General features: G+C 55.8%; 10 protein-coding genes across 10 annotated transcripts; 5 read left to right on the plus strand and 5 right to left on the minus strand.

The window, feature by feature from the left end:
• Positions 1–131: 131 nt before the first annotated feature.
• On the minus strand, positions 132–1,763 carry KRI1 (Kri1p; the record flags this gene model as incomplete). Its single annotated transcript, NM_209279.2, has 1 exon — positions 132–1,763. One exon carries the CDS (start codon positions 1,761–1,763, stop codon positions 132–134), a length of 1,632 nt encoding a protein of 543 aa, NP_983926.2.
• Positions 1,764–2,157: 394 nt separating this feature from the next.
• VPS68 (Vps68p) lies at positions 2,158–2,688 on the plus strand (the record flags this gene model as incomplete). Its single annotated transcript, NM_209280.1, has 1 exon — positions 2,158–2,688. One exon carries the CDS (start codon positions 2,158–2,160, stop codon positions 2,686–2,688), a length of 531 nt encoding a protein of 176 aa, NP_983927.1.
• Positions 2,689–2,839: 151 nt separating this feature from the next.
• AGOS_ADL168C (GSK family serine/threonine-protein kinase) lies at positions 2,840–3,928 on the minus strand (the record flags this gene model as incomplete). Its single annotated transcript, NM_209281.1, has 1 exon — positions 2,840–3,928. One exon carries the CDS (start codon positions 3,926–3,928, stop codon positions 2,840–2,842), a length of 1,089 nt encoding a protein of 362 aa, NP_983928.1.
• Positions 3,929–4,180: 252 nt separating this feature from the next.
• On the plus strand, positions 4,181–4,780 carry MRPS18 (mitochondrial 37S ribosomal protein uS11m; the record flags this gene model as incomplete). The annotated part of the gene is made up of 1 exon (NM_209282.1): positions 4,181–4,780. One exon carries the CDS (start codon positions 4,181–4,183, stop codon positions 4,778–4,780), a length of 600 nt encoding a protein of 199 aa, NP_983929.1.
• A 122-nt stretch (positions 4,781–4,902) lies between these two features.
• RPL25 (60S ribosomal uL23 domain-containing protein) lies at positions 4,903–5,798 on the plus strand (the record flags this gene model as incomplete). The annotated part of the gene is made up of 2 exons (NM_209283.1): positions 4,903–5,158; positions 5,383–5,798. The coding sequence occupies 2 exons, from the start codon at positions 4,903–4,905 to the stop codon at positions 5,796–5,798; spliced, it is 672 nt and encodes a 223-aa protein (NP_983930.1).
• Positions 5,799–5,961: 163 nt separating this feature from the next.
• Positions 5,962–6,735, minus strand: AGOS_ADL165C (ADL165Cp; the record flags this gene model as incomplete). The annotated part of the gene is made up of 1 exon (NM_209284.2): positions 5,962–6,735. The coding sequence occupies one exon, from the start codon at positions 6,733–6,735 to the stop codon at positions 5,962–5,964; it is 774 nt and encodes a 257-aa protein (NP_983931.2).
• A 163-nt stretch (positions 6,736–6,898) lies between these two features.
• Positions 6,899–8,044, minus strand: MDH2 (malate dehydrogenase MDH2; the record flags this gene model as incomplete). The annotated part of the gene is made up of 1 exon (NM_209285.1): positions 6,899–8,044. One exon carries the CDS (start codon positions 8,042–8,044, stop codon positions 6,899–6,901), a length of 1,146 nt encoding a protein of 381 aa, NP_983932.1.
• Positions 8,045–8,293: 249 nt separating this feature from the next.
• TRM13 (tRNA:m4X modification enzyme) lies at positions 8,294–9,622 on the plus strand (the record flags this gene model as incomplete). The annotated part of the gene is made up of 1 exon (NM_209286.2): positions 8,294–9,622. One exon carries the CDS (start codon positions 8,294–8,296, stop codon positions 9,620–9,622), a length of 1,329 nt encoding a protein of 442 aa, NP_983933.2.
• A 301-nt stretch (positions 9,623–9,923) lies between these two features.
• Positions 9,924–11,138, plus strand: YPT11 (Rab family GTPase YPT11; the record flags this gene model as incomplete). Its single annotated transcript, NM_209287.2, has 1 exon — positions 9,924–11,138. One exon carries the CDS (start codon positions 9,924–9,926, stop codon positions 11,136–11,138), a length of 1,215 nt encoding a protein of 404 aa, NP_983934.2.
• TRM11 (tRNA (guanine-N2-)-methyltransferase) lies at positions 11,135–12,445 on the minus strand (the record flags this gene model as incomplete). The annotated part of the gene is made up of 1 exon (NM_209288.1): positions 11,135–12,445. One exon carries the CDS (start codon positions 12,443–12,445, stop codon positions 11,135–11,137), a length of 1,311 nt encoding a protein of 436 aa, NP_983935.1.
• Between the last annotated feature and the right edge of the window lie 546 nt (positions 12,446–12,991).

Genomic DNA, 12,991 nt, shown 5'->3' on the forward strand with positions numbered 1-12,991 from the left:
TTTATACAACAAAATCGAAAGCGATAATGTTATTTGTACATGGTGTCCATGGGGATCTAAAGTTTTAAATTAATATATATGTAATAGCAAAATATAATTACGGCAGAACGTACATAAAAGACAGTAAATATTTACTTACTTGTCTTGTGCTTAGAACGGCTTTTCTCCTTTTTAGGAGCCGCCTGGGTATCAAGGGCCTCATCCTCATCGGCCAACCCATTTTCGTTATTGAACACCTTTTTCCTCCATTCTTTTAGACGCTTAGCCTTCATGACCTTCCTTTTATCTTTGTTGCGCAACTCCTTTGCTCTATATGGTGCAAATTTCTTGAGGCCAATATACTCATTCAAGGCAGCGTCGTCAGCCATAAATATCTCACGGGTGGTCAAGCCAAAACTTTCTGGCGAAACTTCCCGATACCTGAACTTGATGTCAAGGTCTTTCTCCTTCGTGCGGCCTCTTTCTTCCTCCACCTTTTCTATCAGTGCTAGCTTATTTTGCTCAACGGACTCCTCAATGATGTTTCTCAGTTCCTTTTTCTCCTGCTTTTTGGCTTTCTTCTCTTTAGTGCCCTCTTTCTTAGACTTCTTCTCCTTCTCTCCGTTTGCATGATCTTCAGTTGGTGCAGCATCATCATCATCATCAGCATTGCCCGCATAGAAATCACCCATAATCTCATCATTCTCATCCCACGTAGGCTTCCCTTCTTGCTGGTAAAATTCTTCGTCAAACAATTCGCCAACCACCTCGTCCCATTTGCTGTCGTCATATGAACCATTTAGTAATGTTGCCGTTAGTTTTTGAACCATTGGCTCGCTAATCTCGGCACCATATTCCTTCCTGATTTTATCCAGAACATCCGACAATTGATAAACGGTTTCCTTCTTTTTCTTTTGAATCGCCTTCTCCCGCTCCTGCCGATCTTTGTCCTTTTCCTGCTTCTCTTCATCTCTCTTACGCTTCCTGGTGGATGCGGCGCTTCTACGGATCGTAGCTTGAGTACGAGCATATGATACAATCTCAGCAGCGTTAGGATCCTCATATCTGAAATTGTACGCTGTTTCAAATTGTTCTACTGCATCTTCAAACTCCTTATCGTCCTCTTCGAATGCTTCCCCGCGATCTAGGTCCACCGTTTTGTCCCCCTTACGAGGTATCCACGCCTGTTGCTCCACGAATGCCTGCAAGAATTGCTCGTCATCAACAGACGGATCTGGAAGTGCTGTCTTCTGTGCTACCTCGGAGCTTGGCTTCTTTTTGGTCAAAAACTCGTCTTCGTCGTCTTCTTCCGCCTTGCCAACTTCCTCGTTGATTTCCGCCAAAATCTGAGCTCGCTCCTGGCGCTGTTCTGCAGCAAACGATGGCTTTCCATCCATGGTTTCAAAGTCCTCGCCATCCTTTGCAAATGTCTCTCCAGCTAGAAGGTTCATTCTGTGGTAGTCTTTGAGGTATATGGGCTTGTGCCGCTCTGCCTGCGCCAGCTTGGCAACTGCGGCCTCGGGCTCTTCAAAGAAGCGCACTGTCGGATTCAGGAGCTCCGATGTGTCCTTCGTCCGGATCGCCTCCAGCACATTCTTGATTCCCTCCTCCACATCTTCCGTTATTAGCTCCCCATAGTCGTCTTCCTCTTCGGAGGTACTTTCCTCATCGCTCGCAGTATGGTTCTCCTCCGGTACATCCTCGATCACGGCAGCTTGAGCTTCCAATTCAGCTTTTTTAGCAGCCTCCTTGGCCTTCTTGGCAGCTGACTTCTTACGAGGCATTATAGGGTGCTAATATGAATTACGCAGCGATCTCAAGGACTTATTCCTCTTCAACATGCGATGACCTGCTATCAAAATTTTCAGCCCTTTACGGTTATGCAATGCCGGAAAATGCACCGGTCACGTGACAGCTACCACCACAGTCGGTTGCACTGCGACTGGCCCGCCGTATCTACTGTCATCCCCCGAATTCAGATCTGTCACTTGGTAGACTATGTCAAATGCCATGTTATTTTCCGGTTACTGTGTGTGTTCCACATAAATTCTCGATGGCTGGGAAGGGGCGTTTCCCAGTCTGTTCCCCCACGGAAAACCTTACTATCCAACTCACCACCGGTAGGTGCAAAGGATAAGGGAGCTTCATACGGAGGGCTGATCAGGCATATTGCATAGGATGGATCAAGATCAAAATCGGCTGTTTCGTCTGCCATTTCACCTGCCCCACCGTTTGGTAACAAGGAAGGGCGGAGTCTATCTGGCTGGCGCCCTCTATGTGCTAGGAATATGGCTGTTTGTTGACTGTCTACTGTATTCAAAGTATGTCAATCCATCAAAGCTGCACGTAACATTCGTGGATTGGATTCCAGTGTTGTGTAGCACGAGCGGTATGTTGGTTGTCAGCATGATCGACAAGAACCGGCTTTTGGAAGATGCACTCGCGTCGGGATCGTTCGTGGGGTCGAACCAGCGTGCTTGGCAGGCTCAAATGGTGCTGTTTCTGGGTTTTGCCTTGCTTGCTGGCGGGTTTGCTGGCGCGCTGGCGGTGCTGGTGCTCAAATTCCTGGTGAAAGGGTACAACACATACCCAGTGCTGACCATGGGCGTGAACAATGTGCTGGGTAACCTGTTCATCATGCTCAGCTGCATTGTACTATGGATGGCGCAGAGTGTGGAAGACGAGTATTCCTACTCGCTGACTCTGTAGGTATGTATCAGTTCCGAAGTAATTACATTAAAGAAATGATGTATAGGATGAGTACTATAGTTTACATACGTAGACGGGCAAGAAATTAAAGGTTAATGGTAAGAAATGAATGAGCGACTCTGAGCCGGGCTGTTAATGTAATGTGGTGAGGCTATTCGTGGCCTACTATGGATGGAAGCAGAGTACCGATTATCTCGAGTTCGAATTCAGAAAAATCGAAAAGTTCAGGCATCTGCTTTGGCTGGGAGCTTCCAGCCGGAAAGAAGTAGCGGTCATTTCTGAGCTCGTCGAGGAATGCATGACACAGGACTCTCCTTGGTGATAGCCTGCGTTCTGGGCTGTAACACAGCACCTTCATCAGAAGATCAATGCCTTCAGGGCCGGCATGGCCAAAATACTTTTCGAAACGTTGCTGAGGGGTGCCGTTGAAAAGCGGCTTCGAAAATAACGGTCCTCCGTACGAGGGATTGGAAAAGAAGATGAACTTTTTGTCCGGGGGGCCCAATAGCTTGGCAATCTCGTGCAGCTGCAGGAGCGGTTCCTGTCCCTGAAAAACAGCCTTACCTATCAGCATTTCGCCAATGACACAGCCCAGTCCCCAAATGTCTATCTGTGTGGTGTATTGCGTGCAGCCGACAATGAGTTCGGGAGCGCGGTAGAAGCGCGAGCATATGTAGCTGATCGAAGGCTGGTTCTGCTCGAGCTTCTTTGCAGAGCCAAAGTCGCAGATCTTGAGTACCCCACTCTTAGGGTCCACCAAGATGTTCGAGGGCTTGATATCACGGTGGCAGATGCCAAGCGCATGCAAGTACAGCATCCCGCGCGCAATCTGGTACGTGTACATCTTGATGTGCTTCAGAGGCAGCTCCAGCTTGTTCTGAGTGTACCGCAGTATCTCGTGCTGAAGAGTTTCCGGTAGGCACTCCATGGCCAGGTGCTGGTACACCTTCCCGTCCGACGGCGACACATGCGTGAAGAAGTACTCCAGCTTCACCACATTCGGATGGTCAGCAATGCGTAGGATTGCCAGCTCCCGTGATTTGTACTCTGTCTGCGCAGGCACCTTCTTAATGGCAAACGGACCATACCATTTTTCATTGTCTGGAGTTAAATATGCCTGCACCACTGTCCCAAATGCCCCATGACCTATTCTCTTGTATTCCTTGACCAGCATCTGACGAGTCACATTCGACTGGTTCGACGTCACGTCATCAGCGATGAATTGGTCCTGCTGAGACATCTTACCTGTCGCACCTTGGCTTCTCTCTACGTTTCACGGCTTTCCTTCTCCAGTGCGCTTTTGTTTATCCATTGAACAACGCAACGCCCCTTATCGGTGGCGTTCGTCCATGGTGATCACCAATTGCTACCCGCCCTGCCAGTTACCCGCCCATTTGCTTACCCGGTCCACACGTGATATGCAGGCCACAAAAACATCGACAAGGCGGTTGGGACGTCCACGAGCGGCGAGCAGTACAGTGAGAAGCAAAAGATGTTGGGTCGAGGCGGCATGTTTAGCGGGCTGCGGGCGCTGTCCACGGGTGCGGCCGCGCACAACGGGGCCACCCAGTATGCCTCGCTCGCGAGGAGCGGGATGATTGTGCAGCCGGGGGCAGACCCCCGGTCGGCCAATCGCAAGCCCGACGAGCAGGTGGTCAAATACGTGCTCAACTGCCTGTTCACCAAGAACAACACGCACTTCACGTACTCCGCGGTTGTCGAGGACCGCAACTTCCTGGCCAACAACGCGCACCTGTCGTACAACGATAAGTTCCTGTACTACCTGCAGCTGCCGCAGCGGGTCAGGTTGCACCTGTCTACCGGCCAGCTCGGGTTCCGCAAGGCCGCGCGCGGCGAGTACGAGGCCACGTTCCAGACCGCTGCTAAGCTGTTCCAGACGCTGCGCGAGCGCCAGCTGCTGGACAAGGGCGTCGAGATCATCATGAAGGACTTTGGCAAGGGCCGCGAGGCGTTTATCGCTGCGCTAAACGGCAAGGAGGGCAACCAAGTGCGTCCGGCCGTGACACGCGTCTCTGACGCCACCCCTCTGAAGTTCGGTGGTGTCCGCGCACCCCGGCGCAGACGCTTGTGAGGCTGTCGTTGCCGCCTACCTGTATATATTACGCTGCGGGGCCGAGTCCCACGCCATTTAGCACTATAAGGAATGCCAGATCCGCTTATCGGAGTTCACGGTGTGACTGCTTGTACGTATGTATGGGTGTGTGTCTTCTGAAATTTGAATTTTCTGCGTGGCGCTCCGTCGAGCCAGGCGGGCCGAGCTGGGCCCGCACGCCGAGCTCACTCCCGCGGGAGACGCACCCGCGCGCCGGCACGGTGGGCGTTGGTGACACGGCCACCCACTACGCTCGGGCTGGAACCGTGAAAATATTGAATAGTGTTGAAGCACGCATACAGTGCATCATAGCTTCTGAAGAACATATACACAGTAAGACAGAAATGGCTCCATCTGGTATGTTGCAACGTGAATGGCGGCGGGGATGTGCATGGCGGGACTAGGTGACCTCAGGAGTGGCTATCGGGCGGTGCTGACGGCCTGCGGCTGACGAAGTGCAGGCGCTGATGCGAGAGACAGCGGTGATAGAGCTCTACACGGCGAGGTGCCGGTCTGCGATGCGGCGGCTGCGGCGGCCCTGCGGGGCTGCGGATTGTGCAGGATACTAACTAGTTTCACAGCTAAGGCTACTGCTGCTAAGAAGGCTGTTGTGAAGGGTACCAACGGTAAGAAGGCGTTGAAGGTCAGAACCTCCGCCACCTTCAGACTACCAAAGACTTTGAAGTTGGCCAGATCGCCAAAGTACTCTTCCAAGTCTGTGCCACACTACAACAGATTGGATGCCTACAAGGTGATCGAGAAGCCAATCAACTCTGAGACCGCCATGAAGAAGGTCGAGGACGGCAACACCTTGGTTTTCCAGGTGTCTTTGAAGGCCAACAAGCACCAGATCAAGAAGGCTGTCAAGGAGCTATACGAGGTCGACGTGCTAGCCGTCAACACTTTGGTGAGACCAAACGGTACCAAGAAGGCTTACGTCAGATTGACTGCGGACCACGATGCCTTGGACATTGCCAACAAGATTGGTTACATCTAATCTAATCCTTTGATGTATATGTAAACTGTCGCAAGTGTGTTTTATAAATACTCAGAATCTATCATCCAAGTTCATAGTAGTATGTGTATTGCAGTGCTAAGTGTGTTGGCACGAACCTGCCGTGCTCGTGGCTATTTGCGAAGATACGTAACTAGGAGCGGAGCTATATGACGGACAACGAAAGGAACATAAAGAGCATGATGGCGTTTATCCTCCCGTTGGAACTGAGTACCGACCTTACGTCGGTGTTCAAGTACACATGTTTGGTAGTCAAGGAGAGTAAAACCGAGAGGTATATAAAGTATGCCCGGTAGATCCACTGTAGTTGAACAAGGCCCGTGATGTGTAGAGCCGCAATCGCCATGAGTGGGGCGGCATATAGTGGTATTTGGTTCTTCTGCTCCCATAGCGTGTCCTGGTCCCAGTCCTCCTGGGATTGGTATGAGCAATACAAGAGCACGGTCCCCATGAGAACGGCGCTGAAGGCCGCAACAGTGACCCAGTACGCGAGGCCCCGGTTGGAAAAGAACAACAACGTGCAGATGAACAACTGGAGCACGGGGAAGTAAGAAAGGCAGGTCCAGAGCCACCGCGAATTATCCTTCAACAGCTTGTTTATGTGGAAAACAATGCAAAGGATGGCCACCAAACACGCGATCATGCTGCCGAGCACGGCTGGCGTCCCCGCTCTCTCATAGTACAAAACCAGCCCTGCGAGTGTCGTCGTGAGTATCCAAAGCGCGCACGAGAGTATGATCGGGTTCAGCCCGGCCGGAATCGCGCCTGACTTGCCCTGGGATTCCAAGTCTATCGAGTTGTATGATGGGGGGGGAGTGTATTCCATGGCACTGTTTCCGCGTAGCCATCCGCGCGCTTCCATCGCTAACGTTCCCCAGAAGCTGCGCACTCCTATATGTACCTTGCTGCTCTTGCTCATGGCACTTTGTGGTAGTGTGCATCAATTCAGATTGTACATAACTTGGCAAATTGTGCTCCGACGCCGCGGTGTCAGCGTTGACAACCCTGACGCGTGGAACTGAAGACACAAACGCACGTGGAGCAAGCTGAAAAATTGCTATGAGGTATAAGTATATCTACGGCTAATTGCTGCCCAAGGTCTCCCCGGTCTCGATGTTCTTGCGCAAGCCCTCCAGACACGCTGGAAGCAGGTGCTCCCTGTCGTAGTCGTCTAATTGCTGCCAGACCTCGTGCTCAACGCGCACAACGCCTGCGTCAGCGGAGATTTTTACGGGGACCGCAAAGTACGGGGTCTCCCCAATATTGGACAAAAGCTCCGCAGCGCCTTCCGCAATGGGCTTGTTCTCGCGGTCGTACAGCGAAACGTAGAGGGTCTCCTGGATCTCCGAAACGTTGCCCAGCACGAGGTTGGTAAAGCGCTCCGCGACCACGTAGGCCGCGTAGGCCATGGAAAGCGTTGCAGACCCAGCCCCCTTCTTCGCAGCCACGATCTCGTCGCCGCCGTACTGCACGCGGTGCGTGAGCTTCTTGCGCTGCTCCAGCGAAAACTGCAGGCGCTGTTGCACAGGCCCGAACAGCGGCAGGATCGTCTCGCCGGAGTGCCCGCCAATCACCGGCACGGAAGGCACCTCGTTGCCAAGCTCGCCGAGCGAGCGCACGAATGCAGACGCACGCACCATATCCAGCTGTGTCACCCCGAACACGCGGCGCTCCACGCCGGCGTGGGGGGCCTGCTTGGCTTCCGCATGGCGGATCAGCTGGCGCACCATCACAGGCACCAGCGAGTTGACGGGGTTCGAGATCACCAGCACGAACACCTTCTCGAGGTCGCACGCGCCTGCAATGCCCTTCGCCAGCGTCTTGATGATCCCGGCGTTGATGTTGATCAGGTCGTCGCGCGTCATGCCCGGCTTCCGCGGGACACCCGCTGGAATCACAACCACACTCGCACCCGTCAGCGCCTCGCGCAACGCCTCCTCGTCCTCCCGGCTACTGGGCACGTGGTGCGACACCTCAACCGGTGTGTTGACGTGCGACAGGTCTGCCGCCACGCCGGCCAGCGCGTCTGCTGCAACATCGTAGAGAGCCAGCTCCAGGGACGCATTTGCGTCGCCGAGCACCTGGGCAAGCTGGGTTTTTAGTAGCAGGGACAGTGGCTGTCCAATTCCGCCGGCTGCGCCTAGGACTGCGACGCGCACGCGCTGAGTGGAAGAGTCGGCTGTAGTGTGTGGCATGTTTGAGATCACGTAGTAAGTGCTTGCTTGCATCTCTCTTAGCTCGAGCGCTACCAACGGGTTATATAGCTTGGAGCGTTTGGCGGAGTCCGGGGCCGGCCCGATTGGCGCCGAGCACGCGCCCCTTGGGGGCGTGCGGATAACCGGCAGATTGTGTCAGCGCTTTCGCCCGGAGCTCGCCTCCAGCAGCGGTCACGGGACTTTGCATGTGCTGGGGAACGTAGAAAACCACGGCCGGCCACCATCCCGCATGGCCGGGTAGATGCGGAACAAGCGCATCTGATGGAAGCCAGTAGTCTAGTTGCGGAGAGGCCGACGGGCGGCGAACAGGATCCGGGTCACGCGCGGTGCGCGTTCTACCTTCCCCGGAAGCGGCGATCGTGTGGGATGGCGCCGAAGGCCGGCGCGCGGTTCTGCGCGGAGCACCAGCCCGGCGACAGCGGCACAGCTGCGCGCGTGCCGTGCCCGCTGGACCCGCGGCACACGGTGGCGAAGGCGCAGCTGCGGTCGCACCTGGCACGCTGCAACCGCACCAAGCAGGACCAGGCGCTGCGCGCGGAACGCGAGCACATGCCGTGGTACGAGGCAGGCGTGAACTCGGCGGCCCGGCCAGCGGCCGCGGCGGCAGATGAGGCGACCCTGCAGGCGGCCGTCATGCGCGCGATCCCCGTGCTGGCGCAGATAGCCGAGGCCGAGTTCCGCGCGCCGCTACGCGTGGCGGTGCTGTCCAACGCGCAGGTCGAGCACGTGCGTTTCCCGCAGCTGCCCAGCAACCGTAAGCACGCGCTGCAGCAGTCGTCGCTGATCCAGCACCTGCGCGAGGCAGGGCTGTGGGTGGCGCCGGAGCGGCCCGTTGCGTACGTGGAGTTCGGCTGCGGCCGCGGTGAGCTGTCGCGGTACATTAACCAGGCGGCCGTGCTGGAGCAGCTGGAGCGGGGCGGGCCCGCGGCGCCGCCGGCGTTCGTGCTCGTGGACCGGGCGTGCCCGCGCATGAAATTCGACTCCAAGTTTGCCGAGGACGTCGCGGAGTTGCATGCCCGGTTCTGCCCGAGCGTGCCGCCGGACGAGCGGCCAGCGCCGGCCGTGACTCGGAAAAAGATAGACATCCGCGACCTGCGCCTGGCGGCCCTCCTGTCGCCTGGCCTCGAGCACATTGCCGTCTCGAAGCACCTGTGTGGTGTCGCCACAGACCTCACGCTGCGCTGCCTGGCCGCAGGGCCGCGCGCGTCGCTCTGCGGCGCGCTGATCGCCATGTGCTGCCGCCATGCCTGCAATCCCGCCGAGTACGCGAACCCGGCCTATGTTGAGGCCCTGCTGGCCCGCCACGCCCCGGATATGTCCTACGACCTCTTCTTCCTCGCACTGATGAAGATGGCCTCCTGGGCGGTGTCCGGGCGCCGCCCCGGCGTACCGGACACCGAGGTTGGCGGCCACTTCTCCGGCCTGGCAATCGCGGAGCGGGAGCGTCTGGGGCATCTGGCGCGCCGCCTCGTGGACGAAGGCCGTAGGCAGTACTTCGCGGACCTGGGCTACGACGCAGAACTACTTGTGTACTGTGAGCGGGACACTTCACGTGAGGACATTGCGCTGCTTGTCCGGCGCCCTGCCTAGTATGTACTATTTTCACACCAAAAGCACAGTTTGCCCTTCAAAAGTCAGGGACGTCCGTGTCGCGTACGACTACCTTCCTGGCGTAGTTGCTCGAGCAGCGATCGCAAAGCCCAAAACAGGGGTAGCAGGCGAGTACGGGCAAGCGATCGACGATCGAAGTTTGTAGCAGTTACGGACGCTGCACGAACTTGAGTGGGACAGCGATCGAAAGCGCAAAGCCAGGCTGTTGCAATGAAAGTGAAAAAAAAGGCCGAGAGAGCAGTTCTTACACATACAACAACAGCACGAGGCTGTTGCGGATATGAGCGGAAAACGGAAACTATATGTGCGGACTAGTTCCGAGCCCACATCGCCGCAACAGAGTCATGTGGGAGTTTTCGGGGAGACGGTACCGCTGGAAGCATTGCGCCGGCGGGTCATCACGCCGTCGCGGCAGCAGTCGATGGTAGAACGTCACGTGCCAGCCGTTAGCAGGGCGCGGGACACCGGGCTCGAGTACACGGACGGGGCGCATGCCAGCAGCATCAAGCTGCTGCTGATTGGGAACGCGGGCGTGGGCAAGACGGCAATGATTCTGAGCTACTCCAACGAATTGCCCACGAAATCGCAGCTGTGGCAGCAGTCGCCGCAGCTCGCGGCGCCGAACATAGACCAGCGCACGAAGAAGCGGCTGAAGACGGTGGACGCGCGCAAGCGGTACTCCCTGAACGACTACGAGGAGCTGTTTGCGCGGGACGCGAGAAGTATCGAGGACGCGGGGCGGGAAGACGGGGACGAGGTGGTGATCGAGACAAAAAGCACGATTGGCGTAGACATCAAGACCAGTTTCGTGGACATTGACCGCCAGCTGTTTAAGGTGATCATGTGGGACACAGCGGGACAGGAGCGGTACCGCAACGCCATGGTACCGTCGTTGTACAAGGGCACGCAGGGCATCATCCTCAGCTACGACATATGCAGCCGGGAAACCTTTCGTGACTGCCTGGAGCACTGGTTGCCGGAGGCGCTTGAGCATTGCCAAGTCGAGCACACGCGGTTCTACCTTGTCGGGAACAAGGTTGATCTATACAAGCAGCGGCAGGTGACACATGCAGATGTGCTTGCGTTTGCAGACGAGGCGAAGCGCCGGTACGGCTTCGAAATATCGGGGAAGTTCGAGCTGAGCTGCAAGTGGCAGCATGTGGTGGAACGTGCGTTCAGCTTGATAATCAAGGACCTCGTGGAACACGGGTGCTACGAGGACAATTTTCTCGATACATGCACGGACAATAATGACGAAGATGATGACAATTACGGTGCAACTATGCGCGATAATGAAGAGCATGATGACGACGAGGCAGATACATGTGTGTGCGACGCTGCCACAAACCTACCTGGCATGCAGGCGAGGAAGCTGACCTCGGCACAAGGCAGACGTTCTCCAGAGAGCAACAGTAGAAATACGAATATAGACATTACAAAACCCATCCACAAAGACGGCAGTCCGGGTGCAGCCAAAAGTTCATGCTGTAGTTAGTTAAATCCACTGAAATAGCGGTCTCTAAACTTAGTTTTAGTTCTCTGGGCGCCGCTGTTGGTCGGCCCGTTAAAGTCGGGACCCCTGTTGGCGTACACCAGAAGCCTTCTGGACCACTTGTTGAACTCTTGCACACAATTATACAGGAGCTCCAGGTTCGGATGCAGAGGAACGATAGTTTCGACGTTATCGTCGTTTGCGGTGGGCATCCAGAACGCTAGCCGCCCACCGATTGGCAGCCGCTCCGCGGAAAACTGGAGAAGCTGGTCCAGCATCGCGTCCAGCGAGCATGGCTTCTTGGTGGGGATGTAGTCGGGACGCAGGTAGGCCTTCACGCCGTCGATCTCGACGTCTTCTTTGCCGCGAAACCGCTCGGGCTCCCTCGCGCCGAGGACCTTGATCGACTCACGTATTCCGTACGGCGGATCACACAGGATCGTGTCCACCGGGAGGCCCTCGCGCAGTGCGTTATGCGTGAAGTCCATCGTCAGCACGTCGAGAAAGCGGTGCGATTCGCCATAGTGCCGGAAATTGGCCCCTATGGTCTGGCTGCCCTTCCCGCGGATCATCCTTCCGTCAATGTCCGAGCCCACGACAAGCGCGCCGTAGTGGCTGCCCGCCACAAGAAACGACCCTGTCCCGGCAAACGGATCGTACATCAGGTGCATGGGCTTCACCTGCGCGATGTTGGCGCTGACTAGCGACAGCTCCGCCTCGAAACTCGTCGTGCCCTTGTATGGCCGCTTTTTGAGGTCGTACTTCTCCAGCGCGCCTTGCAGTCTGTCGCTGCGCTGCACTAGCCGCCCGAAGTACAGATGCACGGGCTTCTCGCCTCCAATGTTCTCCGTCACGTTCTCGTACCGCTCCACCACCGTGAACGTCTCCTGCGGCGCCTTCAGCCGGATCTTACCCTCCAGCCCCAGGTATGCAAATTGCTCGATCTGCGCCACCCGGTCAAACCGCCCGTTGCCCGCGCCGCCGTATGATTCGAACTCGAACTTGAACGTAGACTCCCGACATGCCGCCGTGTAGGCCGCCACGTCCGCGTTGCCGCGGACGCTCGCGTGCAGCTCCGCGTAGTCCGCACCCTCCCCCCAGTACTCGTAGATCGCCCTACAGAGAATCGCCCGGCGTATCCACTGACGCGCCTGCTCATCGCCCTCCAGCTCCACCACCATGAACGGCGAGTCCTCGCGGTAAGATGAGAAGTCCACCTTCACGCCGTGCAGCTCCGCAAGCGACTCCAGCTCCGCCCTCCGAAAGTTCACGTGCACCTGCACCATGAACAACAGGTACTTCTTGCCCATTGCGACCTCCTGCTGCGTTCTGCCCTCTGCACCTTGCCCAGAGCTGGCCTCATCTCATGTCCGTCATTGTCCATATGGCTCTTGTCGAGGCTTGAAAAAAACCCAAACATTGAGGAAACCTCCATCTGTACACCCTTTCTCCTCGTAATTTTTTTTGCTAGACTATATAAGGAGAGCGCTCCCGGTGGCAACTTTTGGACGTCTAGCGTACACTAGCCGAGCCAAGTTTCCGAACCCTGTTCCAGTGGCAGAATTATTCTAGGGTTGTCTCTATTGTGTGGCGTGCGATTTGAATCTCAGGGTAGCAAGACTCAACGGGATACCAACTAACTTTATAAAGTACACTCGGGTGTTTCTCATTGGGACTATAGACTTGGTTGCAGCAATAGTGAGCTGTTTCAGTTAGTTTAATCACGCTTGTCGCTTCTTTAAGGTAGGGAGCTCCACGATAGTACTGTCGATTGCCATACGATCCTGCAGGGCCTGTACAAGTACCTTCGTATCGACATTTTAAGTATTGTTACTACATCTACTTTACTATTTCGA

Source organism: Eremothecium gossypii, chromosome IV (genome assembly GCF_000091025.4).
Source record: "Eremothecium gossypii ATCC 10895 chromosome IV, complete sequence".
Taxonomy (NCBI): Eukaryota; Fungi; Ascomycota; class Saccharomycetes; order Saccharomycetales; family Saccharomycetaceae; genus Eremothecium; species Eremothecium gossypii.